The 20,166-nt window shown below is 40.8% G+C and overlaps 2 protein-coding genes across 3 annotated transcripts in view; one reads left to right on the forward strand and one right to left on the reverse strand.

Annotated features, from left to right (window-relative positions):
* Positions 1–5,588: 5,588 nt before the first annotated feature.
* Positions 5,589–6,476, reverse strand: LOC128739435 (uncharacterized). Its single transcript, XM_053834922.1, has one exon. The coding sequence runs from the start codon at positions 6,474–6,476 to the stop codon at positions 5,589–5,591; it is 888 nt and encodes a 295-aa protein (XP_053690897.1).
* Positions 6,477–10,150: 3,674 nt separating this feature from the next.
* LOC128744478 (SR-related and CTD-associated factor 4) overlaps positions 10,151–20,166 on the forward strand; it is a 35,370-nt gene continuing 25,354 nt past the window's right edge. For both annotated transcript variants that reach the window (XM_053841522.1, XM_053841523.1), the window contains exons 1-2: positions 10,151–10,293; positions 10,486–10,776. In XM_053841522.1, the coding sequence (XP_053697497.1) occupies positions 10,264–10,293; positions 10,486–10,776 (321 nt within the window). In that variant the 5' untranslated portion in view covers positions 10,151–10,263. The remainder of the gene's footprint in view (positions 10,294–10,485; positions 10,777–20,166) is intronic.

Genomic DNA, 20,166 nt, shown 5'->3' on the forward strand with positions numbered 1-20,166 from the left:
AGTGGCCGCAGAATAGCAAAATAAGAAGTCAAGTACAAGCCGTTCATCAACACTTACGGCTCGTTTTAATGCAATTGACTAAATGCATTATATTGTTACGTTATATGCGCATATACCGTGGACCCCCGTTCGTTTGACCATTTTTAATCTGAACACTTTTTAATCTGAACCCCGCTGGTTTGCACGACGTGCAAATTAAAAATGGTTTGAATGTCATTCTCAACATGACATCATTTGTTCGATTCGTTTGTACTGACCTAGCGTGTTTAATCGGTTTCACATTTCGTTTTCCTAACGATTAAGATAGAAATTCGATCAGAAAATGTAATATTCGCACTTGCAACTGCCAACTAAAACAAACCACCAAAACAATAACAAAGATCAGGGCGGCCAGTTCACAGTGGTTTTAGCATATTTCGGGTTACCAGTTGTTCAAATTAAAAAGTAACCCCGTTAGTTTGCATGAGGAATCGTTCAAACGAACGGCCCAGTAAACCATTTGGTTTGTATATCTCGATTGCAACTGAGATATACGAAATCATATCTGAACGAAAAAGTTATATTTCACGCCATATAAGAACATATATGTACCAAAGTAGAGGCGATATACGTGCGAAAATTTTGACAATAGAGGTTTTCCGTCAAATCATACCCATGCTTTTCTTATTTTTCCCTGAAAGTACGTTAAATATGACGCTGAATGGTGCAAAAAAAATTTTTTTTTAATACCTCTAGAATTTACTATGACTTTTGAAACGATGAAAATTGCAAGAATGTTGAATTTTTTTTCACCAAATCACGAATGTTGAATATAAAAAAGGTGCGTTTTGGCAGCACTGGCGACAAAATTTTTGCAGCTTTTCTGGCAACATTGTACAAATGTGACAGGCTGATAGCCAATCAAAAGCTGGCTCCAAATTGGCTTCGAAAGTCATGTGCATTGTCCGTTGAATTATCAAACGTAAATAAAAACCTAAATTTTCGTGTTTTAAAATTTCAGTTTTTTAAGAAGGTTAGAGCAATTTTTGGACGAAAACGCGATTGCACCATGTCAATTAGTTTCGAAAAAGCAGACTCAAGGAACTTACCTCTAGTTAATGAAGGTATGCTGGTGAAGTTTTTTACTTCACATTCAAGCTTTGCCAGTTCAGAGATGAAGCAAGTTAAAGTAAAGAGGTAATTTGTTCTTCATAAACAAAAGTATTGTATTGACTAGCTACATTCCCTATATTTTTTAGAGCTGGCAGGACTACGTATGGTGACTTTGCTGTTGGCTTCGTCAAACTGCGCCGTTTCGGTGACATATGCGAAATATTTGCCTCTGTTACTCCAGAGCATAAAATAAGTCAACGACCATACGAAATTTTTTTACATATCGACGAAAATAAAAATTCAGTCGTAGATTTCGATTGCCAGTGTGAGGCGAGCAAAGGTAAGATCTTGACCTCTAATATTGTCAATTGCAAGGAAAATTGTCCAATCAATAAGTGCGCAATCGCTCATAAAAGTGCTATTTTAGCTTAAATCGTTTCGGTCTCTTCGGCGCACTTATTGCTTGGAAGATAACGAAAAAGTGCGCCGAAGATACCGAAATTAAATCCTTCCGGCACTTAGCAAAATAGCACTTTTATGGTCGCACTTTGGATGGTACAATTTTCCTTGCAATTGACAATACCGTTTTTGTTATTTAACCTGGGTTAATTTCAATCCGACCGTTGAATAAACAAACATTTTCGGGAGAATAAACAAACGTTCTCGGGTTGTCGATGTATTGCTTATAGCGGGGTTGAGACTGTGAAAAAAACCCAGAGCGAAACAAATTTCAACCTGAGTGCAGAAAAACAAACGTTTTCTCAGCCATTTGATTGGAACTAGAGCGAACCCAGCACGCCGTATGCACGTCGCAAGTAGTGCGCTGTGATCGCATAGTGATTCGTTATACCCAAGCTATATACCGTATACAGCGTACAACTTGCGACACACAACCAGAATAAACCGAAAGTCGCAAGTCGATTACCACGGGTTTCAACTGCAACAGCAACAAACATTTAAAATGACCTCAAATTAAATATTCTGATTGCAAATATTTTTCTCTCATTACGTATTTAAAACAGGTGGCTGTAAACATGTGTCTGTCTTTTTATTCTGGCTGTTTAGACGGAACGAGCTACCCGCTTCAACGGAAGTTGAATGCTACTGGAAAATCGCCCCTATGACTGAAGCAGCCAAGAAAAAAGGGATGGTTTGGGCATCACAGATGGACATCGCGAAAACCAGTAACCAAATTCGGAAATTAGACGCACAAAAAAAGGCTGAAATTTTAATTAAGTTTGCCGTAAAAGCAAAATATGCTAAACTCGAACAACCGGCAGGAGTCCTAAAATACCTTTTGCCTTACGCTCCACGAAAAATGATGTCATTGGATAGTCTATTTATCTCGTTTAAAAAGTCACAGCCAAGTAGTTATAGCATGTCATCATTTTTCCGATTTTGTCAGGTTGCCATGAAAAAGGATGTTTTAGAATCGATTGCTGAGGCAACCGTAGACCAATGCGAAAACTCTGAGTGGTACTCATATCGCATTGCTCGTATAACGGCATCCGTTTGTTATGAAGCATCCAAAAGTACGACATATGAAGGTTCTCTTAAGGAGAGAATCATGGGTTATAATGCACCATTCGAATCCGCTCAAATGAAGCGTGGGAAACAATTGGAAAAACGAGTCTTATTAGTTCTAGAAAAAGAGTATGGACCTATAAAAAAATGTGGTTTCTTTCGGAAATTCATCCACATTTGGGAGCTTCTCCGGATGGAATTCAAAGCAACCGAGTATTTGAAATTAAATGTCCTTCGACAATAAGCACTCTGCGAAACTATGTATCGGAATCTGGAACTATACATGGCAAATGGATTGCTCAGATGCATCTCCAAATGTATTTAAGTAATAAAAATAAGGCAATATTCTGTGTAGCAAAGCCGGCTTTTGAAGGAAACGAAAATATCAGAAATTTAATAGTAAAAGAAGTAACCTTCAATAAAATATATTTCGATAATTTACTGAAGCAAATTACATCGTTTTGGCAAACTGCGATATATACAACGATTAAAGAACAATACTTGTTTAAATTCAAATAATAAAATCTGATTAAATCCACCTGATGGTGTAGCGAACCTTTGTTATAACATCTTACTGTTTTAAATCGAAATAGGAATGTTTGTTAAAGCTGTGTTAGTATATATCATAAGTTTATATCTCTTCTACTGACAGATAATAAATGTAAAAAATTATAATATACTAGTTGAGCCCGAATCTTACGATCCGGCAAAAAAATTTCTGTTCAGAATTCAGAAAACTCCGGATACATTCTATTGGCCAGTGTTTGCGAAGATATTCAATCTTTGTTCTAGTTCTTAAAGTTTCTATATTGCATAATATAGCTCTAAGATGGTTTCAAAAAAAGTCATAGCCGCAAACTGAAACCAATAGTTTTTATGCTCGCATTGGATTTTATTTAACTGAATAAAAATATCTCCACTTCCACTATGCTGATTCTCTAGGTGGGCAAAATGGCTCTTTTGTGTCCATAGTCTGCTGCGAACCGATTCATATGGTCAGTGTTAAGTCAGACAAAACTGAGTAGAATTTTGTAAACTTTTGCGACTTGGTTCGGTCTGATGTAACACCGACCATATGATATCGCGACAAGCAATCGAGTTGAGTAGGCGAGTCGAGCAGTCGAATCAAGCAATCGAGTTAAGCAGTTGGGTCGAGCAGTTTACTCGAACACCTGAATCAAGCAGTCGAGTCGAGCAGCTTAATCGAGCAGTCCAGTCGAGCAGTTAAGTCGAACAGTTGAATAGAGCGGTTCAGTCGAGCAGTTGATTTAAGCAGTCTAGTCGAACATTTTAATCGAGCAGTTGAGTCTAGTAGTCCAGTCAAGCAGTCGAGTCGAGTAGTCCAGTCGAACAGTTTAATCGAGCAGTTCAGTCGAGTAACCCAGTCAAGCAGTTGAGTCGAGCAGTCCAGTCAAGCAGTTGAGTCAAGTAGTCCAGTCGAGCAGTGTAATCAAACACTTGAATCGAGCAGTTGAGTCGAGCGTCGTATCGAAGAGTTAAGTCAAGCAGTCGAGCAGTCTAGTCGAGCAAATGAATCAAGCTGTTAAGTCAAGCAGTCTGGTCGGGCAGTCGAATCGAACAGTCCACTCGAGCAGTTAAATCGAGCAATCAAGTCGATCTGTTCAATCAAGCAGTTGAGTGGAGCAGTCGAATCGAACAGTTCAGTCGAGCAGTTCAGTTAAGCAGTCCAGTCGAGCAATCAGATCCAGCAGTCTAATCGACCAGTCCAGTTGAGTATAGTCTAGTCAACCAGTTCAACAATCGAGCAGTCCAGCAGTCGACCAGTGAGGTGACTGAGAATACAACCCATTGTCCCATTATCGGTAACTAGGATAACTACTGTTTTACCTGACTCACTGCGAATATGCGTATTATTGAAATAAAACGTAACCATACGTTTTATTCGTTTATAACGCATGTTCAGTTAATATCGATAATAAACGATTTTTTATAAGTTGTGCTTTTGTTATAGCATTTAATTTGTAAAAAGTTGCATAAATAACAATTCAGTTTCACAATACAATTATTGCGTACTACTCGCACTTGAAATATAACGTTTAAGTACGTTATTTTTAGTGATCAAAATTAACGATATTTTCGATACAAAGGCGATATTTTTCGAAACCTTTCGAACCAACACGATCCCGCGAATACAACGCATATTCGCAGTGAGTCAGGTAACACAGTAGGTAACTAGGTCTTATCACGTTATGTCAGAGACCCGGTTTTCGGTACAGATAAGCCTCTTAGATTTTATTTGGTATCAACTTCATGAAAATCTCATACTAAAAAAAAAAGAAAAATCTTTTCCCATTTTAAATTCCATTATTACTTGTACGCTAATCTTGGGTCAATTTTGTGTTTTTCGACCAATTTATAAACCTTTGTTACGCGTCGTCACCTTTGTGTCAATGCGTCGAAAACAAATATTGTAGGAGGAGGCTCCAGAGAAAGCAACGTTTGCCTCCCACGGACAGCGACTATTGACGGCGATGAACTGCAAGTGGTTGATGAATTCGTATATTTAGGATCTCCGGTCACAGCCGACAATAATACGAGTAAGGAGATCCAATGGCGCATTCCAGCTGGAAACCGAGCCTTTACTTTGCTTACTTTACGTTCGTGCACTTGTCTTGTTTGAACGAAAAGAATATTTGTGGCGGAATACAAACGGATAGCGGAGAGTGACGTGGGCCGGCCACGTCGCAAGAATGCTGGACGACTGTGCTGTGAAATCCGTTCTCTTCAAGAACCCTACCGGCACCAAGAATAAAGAGGCCCAACGTGCCAGATGGCTCGACCAGGTTGAAGCCGACGTGTGTGTCGAGACGCGCAACGAATTGGCGACGAGTAGCCCAGGACCGACTACAATGCAGAGGAATTCTTGATACGTCAAGAGCCACCCCGGCTCTTGGTTGGTAAAGTAGTACTAGGATAAAAAGTTACATTGTATAAAATAATGATAATGTATGTCATTCTTTAATAAGATTATTTTGCACATTGCTTAAACCACACGCTATATTCACAAACAAATCTAGTTTTGACACCAATTTTGCATCAACAGTGGCATGTGGTTTTAGTATAGCGAACTCCCTCAGTCTTCCTATTGCTCTTTCCACATGTATCCGTAGACTAGCAATCCTTTTGTTTTCAAGAACTTGTTGTTTGGACATCGTTTCACTAGCAATTGTACTAGGCGGTCTTACCAAAACACATTTATGTTTTCTCAGCTCATTTTCGACCTGTTTAAATCCGCGATCGGCCATCACCATTGTATGCGGAGTTAATCTTTCGAGAAATCCGCTCACCCTTACTAATTCTACATCCGAAATCCTTCCTCCAGCACCTTTTGATACAAAGTTAATTGTACCGTCTGGCAAACAACCTATTAAATATTTAATGGTATTACATTTTTTATACATTGAATATGTCAATGTTTGATGAACGGCTTGTGACGGTTTTTGAATCTGGATTTCGAAGCAGTCAATAATCGTGTTTACTGCTGCGTATCGGTGTTTAAAACTTCTTGGTAGGTTGTACTGAATTTCTTCTAGTTCTGGCCAAATAATGAATTCTTCTAACGCTTCACTGAGTATATTTAGGTTTTCCGAAATAATTCGACTAACTGATGTGATACTTATAGAAAAGCAATCAGCCAACTGCCAATATGGCTCGTCACGTCTCACTTTTCTCAATATCAGAAAGAGGTCGCGTTCTGAAAGTTCCGTAGCATCCGATAAAATTTTCAATAAATGAACTGATTCTACATTAATTCCCATATATCTTTTCGGATTGTTCCTCATTGTTTCCATAGTAAATTCCAACTGAGTTTTTCTTTGTATGCTATTTGCGTTATACATGTGCAGAGATTCCGCTGATCCAGTAAAACGTGTAGATGTTGACGAGCGACTACTGTTTTACCTGACTCACTGCGAATATGCGTATTATTGAAATAAAACGTAACCATACGTTTTATTCGTTTATAACGCATATGCAGTTAATATCGATAACAAACGATTTTTTATAAGTTGTGTTTTTGTTATTGCATTTAATTTGTAAAAAGTTACATAAATAACAATTCAGTTTCACAATACAATTATTGCGTACTACTGGCACTTGAAATATAACGTTTAAGTACGTTAATTTTAGTGATCAAAATTAACGATATTTTCGATACAAGGGCGATATTTTTCGAAACCTTTCGAACCAACACGATCCCGCGAACACAACGCATATTCGCAGTGAGTCAGGTAACACAGTAGGAACATAGAGGCTATCTGGTTTGCAAGAGCCAAAAATGAAACTTTCCGATACCGAGACATCAACGTTTGAACCTGTAAACCCATAAAATATGTTAAAGTTAAACGGAATATATTTTTATATTTATATCCTATTACTTCCTTGTCCAATAGAATTATCAGTTTCGTAATTTTGTTCTTTAATTATACTGATTTGGTCGGCCACATGTAGAGGATCAGCAATCTCATATTCACAGGGCAATGCTATAAAAAATAACTTTTAATTATATGTTTCTTAAATATCAATTGAAATATGTATACCGTGTAGCAATGATTTTGAACTTCCTTCAGCCGGTAGTGATATTTTAAATTCAATTTGAGTTTTTAAATCAAGGGTTTTGGTGTCTGCAACAATTGATGGAGCTGCATGACTCAGTTGTGGTAAAGAAAGGTTTGTTGAATGAAGAGGTAAGTTTTTGTGAGGTAACACGTCCTTTTTCAATTTCAGATATCGTCGGAAGCCATCGTGTTTTTTCTCGATGTCACTGTAATCGACGCAATCGTCTTCTAGCTAGGGAATGTAAACCATTATTAATTGATTGTTGATCGTTTATGACAACGTATGATATACTTTATACTTACATTAAAATGCTTTTGACAGCAATACATTTGCTTGATTATTTTATTTGCTTGCATAAGTATTACCCACAATTCTCGCTTTCGAGTATCTAAAGGAACCGAAACAAATCTAAGCTCGAAATTATTGCTGGTCGATTTACAACCCAATACGCAGCACTTTTTCACTCGCTTTGTCGCCATGGTTATTGTGTAAATAAATAAACTACTGATGCAGTTGATTCAAGAACCGTCAGCTGGCTTCTTCCTACTTTTTCTCGTCGAAAGAAAGAAGCGACTGTCAAACAATGTTTACATATGAAACGAAGAACAAACTATGCTGTGGATTTTGGCACATATATATTGGCGGCCGAGTAAAAAGGGCAGAACGACTGGAAAGTTAATGATCACATTCGATTTCTTTACTAATGTTTCTTGCTACAAGAGTAAAGAGTAGCACAAGATTCCGTATAATGGTTTCCAGGTGGTGAAAATAGAAGAGGATGCTGGTGTAAAATGCGGGTAGTATGTTCGGGGAGCAATGGGTTAAAATATGCATATTTTTATTTTTTTAATTTTTACAATAGTTAGGGGCTCTATAAAAAAAAGTTTTATATAGGGATCATTTCCAGGAGTCAAAACCTAACATTTAAAGCAATAAAAAATTTTGACGGAAAACCTCTATTATTTGCAATTCTATTTTGCGCAGTTTTTATAACACGCAACTAAATACTCCTGAATATATGATTAAGATATAATCAAATATTGCAGTCGTCTATACTGCTTTATAATTCACAGTCATGAATTGTATACGAAGACACGCACGACTGCAAAACAACTTATTGTTTACTTCGATTTGACATACTCTAATCATTATACAATTCCAATTTGAAATTGACATGAAAACGATTTAATGTGAACTTTCTATTACGATTTTGTGTTATCTGGGGGGGGGGGGGTCCACTGTATACAGACAACACGCGAACGATATTTCCAGGTACCAGAAGGGACGTGAGAAAGCCACTCACAGTCCCTTTACTGGTACTCATTTATCTCACTTTTCAATACAGATGTTAAACATCCACCTTTTCGCGAACGTAATGACGGCTAGTGGGTACAACTTTTGGAAAGCGGTAGCATGCCTTTGCTAACTTTATTCAGGTCAATTTAATATTTCCAGCCTTGATTGTTGTTGTAGAACTTTCAAGCGTACGTGAGCGGAGTTTCCAAAAGCAAATAAACATTGTCTAAAAGTGTACCCACTAGCCACCATTAGGCGCGCGAAAAGCTCGATATACAGTGGACCCCCGTTCGTTTGAACGATTCCTCATGCAAACTAACGGGGTTACTTTTTAATTTGAACAACTGGTAACCCGAAATATGCTGAAACCTGTGTGAACTGGCCGCCCTGATCTTTGTTATTGTTTTGGTGGTTTGTTTTATACCCTAGACAGACATACAATTGTACCAGCGTTGTACGTGTACAGCGTTGTACACGTACAACGGAAGGGTGACAGACATACTGCTGTACGTTGTACGTGGTTGTGCTCATCACCGATAATCTCTAATTGCATGGTCTAAGCGTTGGTTTTTGTTCCTATTCACGAAATGTTAACACAAATTTCAAGATGCCGAGCGTTTAGCGTTAAATCTTTGCCAAAATCTTGCAAAATAATAATTAATTTAAAATTCTGCCTACTGTGTTACCTGACTCACTGCGCATAGCGTTGTATTCGCGGTATCGTGTTGGTTCGAAAGGTTTCGAAAAATATCGCTCTTGCATCGAAAATATCGTTGATTTTGATCACTAAAAATAACGTACTTAAACGTTATATTGCAAGTGCTAGTAGTACGCAATAATTGTATTGTGAAACTGAATTGTTATTTATGCAACTTTTTACAAGTTAAATGCAATAACAAAAGCACAACTTATAAAAAATCGGTTGTTATCGATATTAGCTGCATATGCGTTATAAACGAATAAAACGCATGGTGACGTTTTATTTCAATAACACGCATATTCGCAGTGAGTCAGGTAAAACAGTAGTTTTTGTTATCACAACTACCAGTCATTGGCGCTGCGCGCAGTAAAAATCGAGCAGTTGTAGCTTCGTACAACGGTGAAAGAGGTAGGTACAGAAACCACCGTTGTACCACTTTGCTTGCGTGATTCTATCGTTGTACACGGTGACAGACATACAATTGTACAGGTACAACGCTGGTACAATTGTATGGCTGTCTAGGGTATTAGTTGGCAGTTGCAAGTGCGAATATTGCATTTTCCGATCGGATTTCTCTCTTAATCGTTAGGAAAACGAAATGTGAAACCGATTAAACACGCTAGGTCAGTACAAACGAATCGAACAAATGATGTCATGTTGAGAATGACATTTGAACCATTTTTAATTTGCACGTCGTGCAAACCAACGGAGCTCAAATTAAAAAGTGTTCAGATTAAAAATGGTCAAACGAACGGGGGTCCACGGTATTTAAGTCGTGTGTTTTACCCAAGGTTTTACCCACAAGACTTTACCTACATTTTTTATTTTTACGTCTTGTTGGGTAGATACTTTTCTTGTGTATTTAGCGTGTAGCGCTTTGTCGACTTTCGGTTTGACAACTGTACGCGCAGTCCTCGAGCGGCAGCCATTTTAAGCTGAAAAAATCGTGTGCGTGTGTGAACGCAGAAGCCGTTCATTGTGCGGAAAATTTGCGATTTTCGATAGTTATATGCCATTTAATGGCTAAACGGTACTAAAAACGTAATTTTGAAGTGATTTAGAATCAGTGCAAGATGGAAACAGTGCGAGTTTTTAATCAAGAGGTGAGAAAAAGCGCAAAAATGAAACTCCCTGATGATGCAGGCTGACCCCGAAAGGAAGGAGGAAAAAATGGGTGTTCCGAGAAAATTGTCTCGAGTGCAGTGTGTTTGCGAAATAATGTTACATAAAATATAACTCTGGGTTGTATTGCAGTGATTAATGTCTGGAATGTGGTGTTTTGTGTTTTGTTCTAGCTCTCGGGGCTGTACGAGTCGAAGCCGCCGATCTCGAAGGCCAAGATGGCCTCGATCACACGGAGTGCAATGAAGGCCATAAAGTTCTACAAACACGTCGTGCAGAGTGTGGAAAAGTTTATCTCCAAGTGCAAGGCGGAGTACAAGATTCCCGGTTTGTACGTGATAGATTCAATCGTGCGCCAGTCGCGGCACCAGTTCGGTCCGGAGAAGGACGTTTTTGCGCCTCGCTTCGCCCGCAACATGGAGCAAACATTTGCGCACCTGTTTCGCTGTCCACCGGAAGATAAGGTAAGCTAGACGAGACCATCAGCTAGACGCAGGGGATTCTGTTAACAGTTTCATTGATATTAATGGTGATAGTGGTGTTGGTGTTGATTGTGGACTCTGGTACCGTTAGAGCTCGGTCGGTGAAGAAAGGGCTGCCAAATCGAATTAACAAACTCGTTTGATTTAGATTAGCACTCTAAGCACCAGTTATAACTTTGAGCTCTTTGAGTATTTACAAATTAACTTGGAAAGTATGTCTTGTACGAAGTGCTTGTTTTACAAAATTGGTAACTAATTTCGTATTCAAATTGACACGGACCCTAGTTGATGGACGGACTCATTCTTAAATTTCTTATAACATTTTAGTTGATTGCTGGAGAAAAAATTTATGACGGTAGAATAATATTAATGAAAGTACTTTTAAAAGAAGAATTTGTTTTATCATCAAATGTCTTTCTCGAAAGCCGCAAACAACCTTTCAGGCCTACTCAAACGTCAGTAAATCTAGGAAAACGGAAAGACCAAAATAGAAATCACTTTGAAAAGGTGCTATACGTTCCGAAAATTTCCAAACTGCCTTCAGCTGTTTTTGTCAACTTATTCTATCGTTATTCTTATTCAATGGCGGTCCTTATCGCTTCGCTAAAGAAGTTTTGTTAATTTCTCTGAGAAAAAAAACTGAGCGCTTCGGTAATAAACTGCTGGATATACAATTCACTGTTAGTAATCCCGGAAGTTCTCTTGGACGATTACCTGTCAGAGAACAGCATTGCTTGTTTGACAGCGAAAAAAAATTTGTTATCAGGACCAATTGCAGTAGTTAAATATTTGAATAAACAATCTATCATTTGACTGGCTTCGAAGACAACTCCTCTATTACTATAGTACTAGACACGTTGTTGGTACGGCGCAGGCAATCAACGCCAAAACTAAAAGTTAAGTTAGGAGGTTGGAGGAATTGAACTTAAAATCATTGCGTATAAAACCAAATATATGTTAAATAGAAACCCGCTTGTCTATCGACCTATCTTACCATTGGTAATTCAACATAGAAATAAAACCCCATCTAAGCGACATCCCCATGTGGTGGAACCCCACTGCTGGTGTGCCCCAAGGCTCAGTTCTCGAACCGATGCTTTTCTGCAGTTACATAAACGGTATTACGATGGTTTTCAAGTTTTGTTCTATTCAGATGTACGTTAATGATCTTCAACTGTATATCGGATGTCTTGGTTTCTGCTCACTAGAAATTACCACGATTACTACGGACCTCGAGATAGTTTCACAGTGGTAACGACGTAACGGGCTCGTAATTAATCTTACTAGTAGCCAAGCGTTGTTTGCAACAAGTCGGCGTAGACGAGTAAATGGATCTGTGCCATCAACAACCGCGCGGAGATTTATGCAGAACTACGAACTCTATAGTCCTGTCTCGCTGACACTATTTAAGTTTCTGATCCTGCTGCACGAATAAAAAGGAGATGTATTCCATGTTCGCCTCACTGAAGCTCGTTCGATAGTCTCGATAGTGTGAGCCATCCGCAAAAGAACCTATTGGGATATCCTCTATAAGTTTTTTACGCATACCGTTCCTGTATTTTTCTGAGAAATCTAGTAACTTGTCAAATCCCAGTCGTTCTGTATCGAAAATTATTACAACCAAACCGTCGACGCTTGCAGAATTTGGTGATAGGTACCAGCAAATAACACAGTGAACTATGCCAATTAGCTCTTCGTTCGAGGTGTCGACTTTTCTTTCATTCAAATCTCAGGATTTTGAAAGCCGGAATGTCGTCGTCAGCAGCATAGAGCCGGAATAGCTCGTGCTGTTACAGGCAATCGTCTTCGTCTCCATTCAACGCGATCCTAGGTTATTCGTCGCCAATTTCCCAGTCATCTTGGAAGTCGTAAAAATCACTTTCGACCTGGGTGAGCCATCTTGCACGTTGAGAAGGGGGGCCGGTGGAATTGTTGCAGAGAACTGTTTTCATCGCATTGTCATTCGGCATCCTTACGACTTGTCCGGCCCACCGTTGCCTACCGAACCCAATTTCCCACTTAAAGGGGTTGTTGAATCTCCTTACTAGTGTTGTTGTCCGCGGGTACCAGCAATCCCAAATACACGAGTTCATCTGTCACTTCCAGTTCGTCGTCGTAAACGGTTACCGTCCGTGGGAAGCACGTTTTTGTTCCTTTGAGCGTTTGGTCAAGACACATTTATTGTTAGCCCGTCCTCTTAGACTCTGCCTTCAGTCTGGCGTAGATTGCCTCTGCCATCGCAAAGTTTCTGGCTATGAAATTAAAGTCATCTGCAAAGCCTAGAAGTTGGTTACCCTTGGTTAAAATCGTGCTTCTCGTTTCAATGACCGCTTGTCGGATCGCTCCCTCAAGAGTGATATTGAAAAGCATACAGAATAAGCCATCACCTTGTCTCGAGTCTCGCCGCGTCTCAAAGGAACTCGAGAGTGTCTCCGAGATGCGCACAAAACAATGTAGCTTTGATCGGTCGCGTCAGTTTATTAGGAAAACCGTGTTCTTTTATCTGCCATATCTGGCCTCGAATGACTGTATCGTATGCTGCTTTGAAATCAATAAAGATATGATGCGTGGGCACGTTGTACTCCCGACATTTCTGAGCGAACTGTTGGATGGTAAAAATCTTGTCCGAAGTTGCGCGAACCCCCATGAAGCCTGCCTGGTAATTTCCTACGAACCCTGTGCTATCGGTGGCTTGACAGCCGGCGTAACAGGGTTTGGGAGGTTTCTTCCGATGGCTTCTCCTACTCCCAAATCATGAAAATAACCATTGCCAGCGTTTCTCGCCCATGTTTATAAAGTTCTGCCGCTAGATCAGGTTCTGGGACATTACTATCTTCCATCGGCACTCCTAGATTAACTTTCGTTTCGCCTCCTCCTGCAACTTCGACATTGAGGTGTTCATCGAAGAACTGCTTCTACTTGTCGACCACCTGACGCTCGTTTGTGATCAGATTCCATCCCTCGTCCCTACACATGTCAGATTTCGGTGTTTAACTCCACAGAATCGTGGTCAGTTGGTTCCTTGCTTGTTGGCATTTGACCAATTCTGCCTAAAGGCAATGCTTTTTTGTTTCCACCGCTTGTTGATATTCCCCTTTAAACCAATCATTATATATACTTGCGGGCTCTTCATCTAGTCCTGCGGTAGCGGCCTCTCCAATGGCCAAGCGTATTCTGCCACAACCGGCTTTGAGGTTTGAAGCACTGAACTTCTCGAAAGAAGGCAGTGCCTCATCCAGTATTCGCTGCCTGATGTTCAGCCGAGGAGGACGGCGTTGACGGCTTATACTGCTGTTAGGTGTCAGTGTCAATATCCGCACACCCGTAGGCAACGTATGTTCGTGGTGTTAGAGAAAAACCGGCCATCTGTATTTATTTATTTATTTATTTTTATTAACGTCAACAGGTAAAATATCACCCCAATGACAAAATTAACTAACTAACGTATTTACAATTCTCGTCTGAATAGATTATTAACATAAAACACGTCTAAAATTACACTTGTTTGTTTCTCGAGACCCATTAAAGTCAAATACATGGTAACATTGATTGAATAGACGAGAAATACTGCGCACAGTATGCTGAGGAGTGTTGAACAATCAACGTTACCTTGCAGAAGATCACCAATAAAGCATACTTTTGCCACATTGCGTCTTTCCTCTAGTAATTCCAGGCCGATCAGCAAGCAACGGCTTTTATAGTAGCGTAAGTTCCGTGGATGTTTGGCAAAATGCCTGTAGCCAAAGATAGGTTGAAAACCGTTGCAAGCGGTGCCGCTAGCGTCTCCATACAGCGTTTCAGAATGATTGACGGGATACCGTCAGGGCCATATCCCGTGGAGGATTAGGCTTTTTCCAGCTGACGTAACCATGTCAATGGAGATAACAAACTGCGACAAAGGTACAGAAAATCTTGGAACATTTTCGATGGCGACGGCTACATCCTGCGGTTCGAGATGTTCATTGGTGAAAACGTTATTGAAATGAGAACGGAACAAGTCGGCACTGTCAGCGGTGGAGTCGGCTTCGAACAGACCATTCGACATCGTAGAGGGTAATCCCAAAAACTTTTTGAGTTTTGAGTTTGCCTTGATACGGCGTTGCAGATTGTTCTGATGGGCGTTATATAGGCGATCATTGAGTTGTTTATAGGTAGTATTTATTTCAACGTATCTAATTCTCGTGGCTTCAGTGCGGTACTTGCTGTGTCGTCTAAGGGCTGCACGTTTAATCGTTTTAAGGCGCTTGAGATCAGCGTTCGCCCAGGCTGGTTTAGGCGGTACGCGCTTAGACTTGACGGGCACGAACTGGTCGATAGCATATGCAAGAATGCTAGAAATGGTCGATGCAGCGAGACTAGCATCATAATCGCGGAGAAACTCCTCCCAATCAACGTGGCCCAGAAAATCGTTCAAGCCGTTGAAATTGGTTTTACTAAACTCATATGAGAGGCTTTCGGAAGTATCCCGGAAGCGTTGCTGTGGCCTGATCTTTAATTGCGTTAGTAAAGGAGGATGATGCCTGTAGATCTTTACGAGTGGTACCGGAGCTTCTGTAACCGTACAGTCTACGCACAGCTCGTCACTAACGAAGCACAGATCAAGGGTCCGATGATTCTCGTTTTCAATCCCATTCATCTGTTTAAGTCCAGCGGTGCTATATGTATCAAGCCGGTTTCGCGGGGCTATGCTTATGGACGATTGGAAATAGAGAACCGTGGGAATTACGCTGCCAAGAGATCACGCTTAAGTTAAAATCACCCAAAATAAATTTTATCTCTAGGCTTTAATTGCGACACAACCCAATTGATAGCTTCAAGATGGTTGCCCATCAAGTTTTCGTCGTTGACTATCGGGAGGGATGTAAACTACGCAGAGATAGAGTATTGCGTCTACAGTGGTAATCGCGACCCATAATTGTTCAACTGCCGAACTGTTGATCTTATCTTATCTTATCTTATCTCACACTAACGCAGCCAATACTTGAAGGCATCCTGGAAAATGCCGATTGCTTAAATCGGCCATTTTTCTTGTCAACGGCCAGGCCAACTGCGCAGCATGTACCGCAGAGAGAATTCCAAAGAATTAAGTGGAATTAAAAATGATACTTAATTCCATTCAACTCATTGAAATCCAGGGGAAGGAAGAAAGCGTGGACCTCCCGTACCAAACGCTTCCCTTGAAGATATTGATTAATTTACAGATTACAAATTGTAGTCGTTGGGAGTATCTTTGCTAATAAAGGTTAAGTGATACTCCGGACCCTCGGGGATGAAGTTATGGCATTAACCATAGTCTGGCTGCAATAGGCCAAGGTTATAGCGCCTTTTTTCGCTCTCTGAAAATTGAAAAACTCCGTCTACCTGGCATCATTTTAATTACTTAGTAAAAGAATAAAATTTAGAAATAATAAAATATATGAATGCAGGAAAATCAAATAGATAAACGAGTGAAGTTATGAAACGACCTCACCGGCATTTGTTTCTTCGTCCATTCCATTAAATCCCGCCACTGAACAGCATTTTCGATTAAACTTGAAACAATTTAATGTCCTATTCGAAAGCTAGGTTTTGGGTGCCTCCGGGGCAGAACTTCATAAACCGCAAAAGTCACTACCGTATGCACAAGCGTAAATTCGGACCGCTTCCAGTAACAGTTGCCTCCAGTAATTCCGTCTGCATCCAAACATGTAACTTGTTTGTCACTATCTTCAAGGCACATGCTAATTCTATATCTGCTGCCGCTGGCCGAAAAACTAATCTGTTTGATTATTTTAACAACTAATCTGCTTGATTATTTCCAACTTCCCAATTCGTACGGAACCGATAATTCGTTTTATTAAATATTGTTTTACAAACTGTAAGAAAAATTTTGACAGCGAAAAATTTTGCTGCCGTCCACACGCGCTGTTTACTGCGATCGGGAGCCGAACTGTTGAGAGTATTAACTGTGCAGGACTTGAATCCTGAGCGAACAGCTAACAAAATGCCACCTCTAGTACTATTACAACTATTTGAACGCGACCCTGGCGGGTGTTGTGGTGTGGGTTCCAATCCAGTTATAATCTCAGATTATAGCTTGGTTCGATTCATGCACCTTCCAGCATTGGACAAAAGGTAGGAGTCCTCCCCCCTCTCCTCACCTTTCCGCTCTTCCTCCTCCTTCACCAAAAAAAATTATTTCTTTCCCCTACCGTCCCTTCATCAATTATAGAACCAAAGCAAAGCCTAGGTGCTACATTCCGTTATCGAAACTTGACCTTCTGTTTTTATACGACAGACTTTGCAGCCAGCTGTTAGAGTACAGGACAATTGCAGGGCCAGTTGCTACAATCCTATTGACTCTAACAGCCTCTCTCAGTCTTTAAACATACGACATACTTATTAGGCCAGCGTCATACTTCGGAGCCAGCGCTGGAACCGGAGGAGCAATGAGGAAGTACAAAGTCGTGGAATCGTAAGTACTTGCCTGTGAAAGTAAGTTGGAGGACCTCGACTGCAGACTCGACAACATGACCGCGACGACTGAGATGAACGCTGACAGCAAATGGTAGGACTGTGTCGATCTGAGAAGAGGCCTCCATTGAGCTTTCTAATACGCGTCGTGGTGTTCTAAGTCCAACATGTCGACTACTTCCTTTACCGTTCCTCCGGTTTGATGGTGATAGACTAAAAACTGAGAACCGATCAGCAGTGGGGCTGGGATCAGCGATTTCCAACTTGCCTGACAGGCGATTTTCGAAGCCCCGTTCCCTGCACCCGCCAGCAGGACCGGGACGACTGCTGGTCGCTGGCTAGAAAGGCTCGACTGCGGCGGGGAGGTCGGGGGCGTCCATAATTCCATCTACAGTGCGTCCCGTCATCACGTTGGACGATGAGACATGCGATTGTCTGAAGTCACGGTCGTTCTGATGGAATATCCGAAGTCCAGCAGTCGGAGTGCCGTCAGCAAAGTTTCGTTCAGTAAGTACCGCTAACGGATCATGCAAGTGCGTAGTACTGGAAACACAGTACGGGTCAGTGGACGAAAGGGTATTTACAAATGTGTACTTGCCGTGAACAGAGTTTTGGAAGCCCCTTTTCCGCACGCTAACACGTAGGACCGGGACGACTGATGAGCGCTGGCGGCAATAGCGCGACTATGGTCCGTCTACTGCAGGAGTCTGCGGTAGATCTGTAGTCGAAGGTAGTCCTAAAGGGACTGGAGTTAGCGCCATTGGAGTGACAGATGATGAACCAGCACCGGAGTCATCGTAGGGTCCAACTAATGGAGTAGCGGAAGGAGCGGGTGCGATAGGGGGCAGTCATACCGCTGAATTCGCTCGAGCATCATCAAATTCCCTGAATATAATTCCCTGTGGCCAAGTATCAGGGTTCAAGGCCGCATTTTTGTGCGCCAGAAGAATGCCTACTTTGAAGGAAATGAAGTTGAGCGATTGAAGGTCGGCCCCTTTTTTCACCACTTGGATCCTGGTTTTGTAGACCATCTCGAACAAGTCGCTCGACGACCTCGGAAGTCACGGTGGGGTGGAAACGTGAGAGATACACCTAGAATAACTGGGGTGGGGAGCTGACCACAAGCTTTTCGGGGTTCTCAACGAGTCTGGTACCAGTAGTCGGTTTATTTGGGGTTTCCAAGTCACTGCGACGACGTTTAGCGGGACGATCGCGAGCTGGTATTCGCATCGGGGTGGCCGCGTTGACCTTATCGGCGAGTTTGGCTACCTCGTTGTTATTCCGCACGATTTCGTCTTTCAGCTCAGAGATTCCCTTCATTTGCGCTTCTACGACGGACGATATCACCTTGCCCTAGGACGAAACGGTGCTTTTAAAACATGCGAATTTCATCATCCTGACACACTCGTCACACATCCAGAACAAATTGCTATTGCTAATTCAAAAGAACGTAGTCAATCTGGTTCATTGTACGTTGGTCAGGTGATCTCCAGGTGGTTTTGTATATACCTTTGTGTGGGAAAAAGGTGTTTCGGATGAGAGGGCCTCGGAAAACTTCGTTCGTATCGGTGTGCAGGCTATATGGGGTCCTATCACCAGTCTATACATTCCTTCCATACCGACCTGGGCGTTCATATCCCCGTAGACGATCTTGATGTCCCGTGTCGAGCAGCTGTCGTACATTGCCTCCAACCTAGCGTAGAACACTTCTTCTCATCGTCGGGTCTACCTTCTACCTTTTGCACAAGAACCTATTTCTTACCGTAAAGAAGTTGTGGCATTTCATGGCATTAGGCCAGGGAAGTAACCTAAACTGTGGAATAGACAGCTGTGGAAAATAATAAGATTGGTTTATTCGTCTGGGCAGAGGAGATAACGCAACACTTCTGGATGCAAATACTCTGAAAATTTGTAAAACAGCAAATCCGCAACATATCCGCTAAATAGTTTTAAGCCATCAGCGATATTTCCAATAATATTGAATAGTTCGGACGCCATTCTCATACAATGTTTTGTAGTCATCCGGAAGCAGAAATGACAAACCTTTGATAAATAGCGTGAAAAGCAGTGTTCCTAAATTACAACCTTGTGGCGTCCCATGGTTATTCGGGAACTGTGCTGTGAACCATCGCATAAGATGAACAAGACTCCAAATTTTTCAAGATTAGTCAAATAAACTCTATGACCTATGGTCTAAAACCACATTTAGATCAGTGTACATAATATCTATTTGTACACCGTTACTCATGTTGTGGAAAACTCGAAAGAAAAGTTTTAAAAGTTATTTTCAATCTCATGGATTTTAATTTTTTGTCTTTGTTGAAAGGTTGAAAAATATGTTGAGGAGATGTCCAAGAGATAGAACATAAAACAACTTGTTCTTCGACCGATGATTCAAAAGTTATAATATAAAAAATATATGAAAATTTCCTTTAGATTTTCCTTAGAAAGTAGAAACTTTGAGTATTTCTTAAATATTTTTTCTCTTGTAAGTCCATCAACTATGCCCGTATACAAAATATAATGAAACCTGTACCCAAATGTCGTCGCCTAATTGTGTGAACAGTGAAAATCATGCATTTTTGTTTGAAGTCCACGCACGTTCTGATAGTATACTATAATTTCTTCAAGATTAATGAATTGTACGGTTGAAGTATGTACTCCCACAAGCCGATCAGGCCGCCGATTTTATATATCCTCGGATATAATAAAATATATTTTGAACCTGAGCGTGTGAAAGAGCGGAAAATTAGGGCAGGGAAGGTCATTTAACCGATCATTTGACCGTCACGCGAATCGGGACAAGATTAGCAATATGCTGCAGCCCATCAATTTGCACAGAAATATTTTCACGAAATAATAGTAATATCTAATATATTTGAACAATTGCAGCTTTGCAGTTAATAATAGAGCGTTGAT

Source organism: Sabethes cyaneus, chromosome 3, assembly GCF_943734655.1.
Source record: "Sabethes cyaneus chromosome 3, idSabCyanKW18_F2, whole genome shotgun sequence".
Taxonomy (NCBI): Eukaryota; Metazoa; Arthropoda; class Insecta; order Diptera; family Culicidae; genus Sabethes; species Sabethes cyaneus.

Bases quoted from the DNA above. Each gene is read 5' to 3' on its own strand.
- LOC128739435 (XM_053834922.1), bottom strand. From the start codon at position 6,476: ATGTATAACGCAAATAGCATACAAAGAAAAACTCAGTTGGAATTTACT.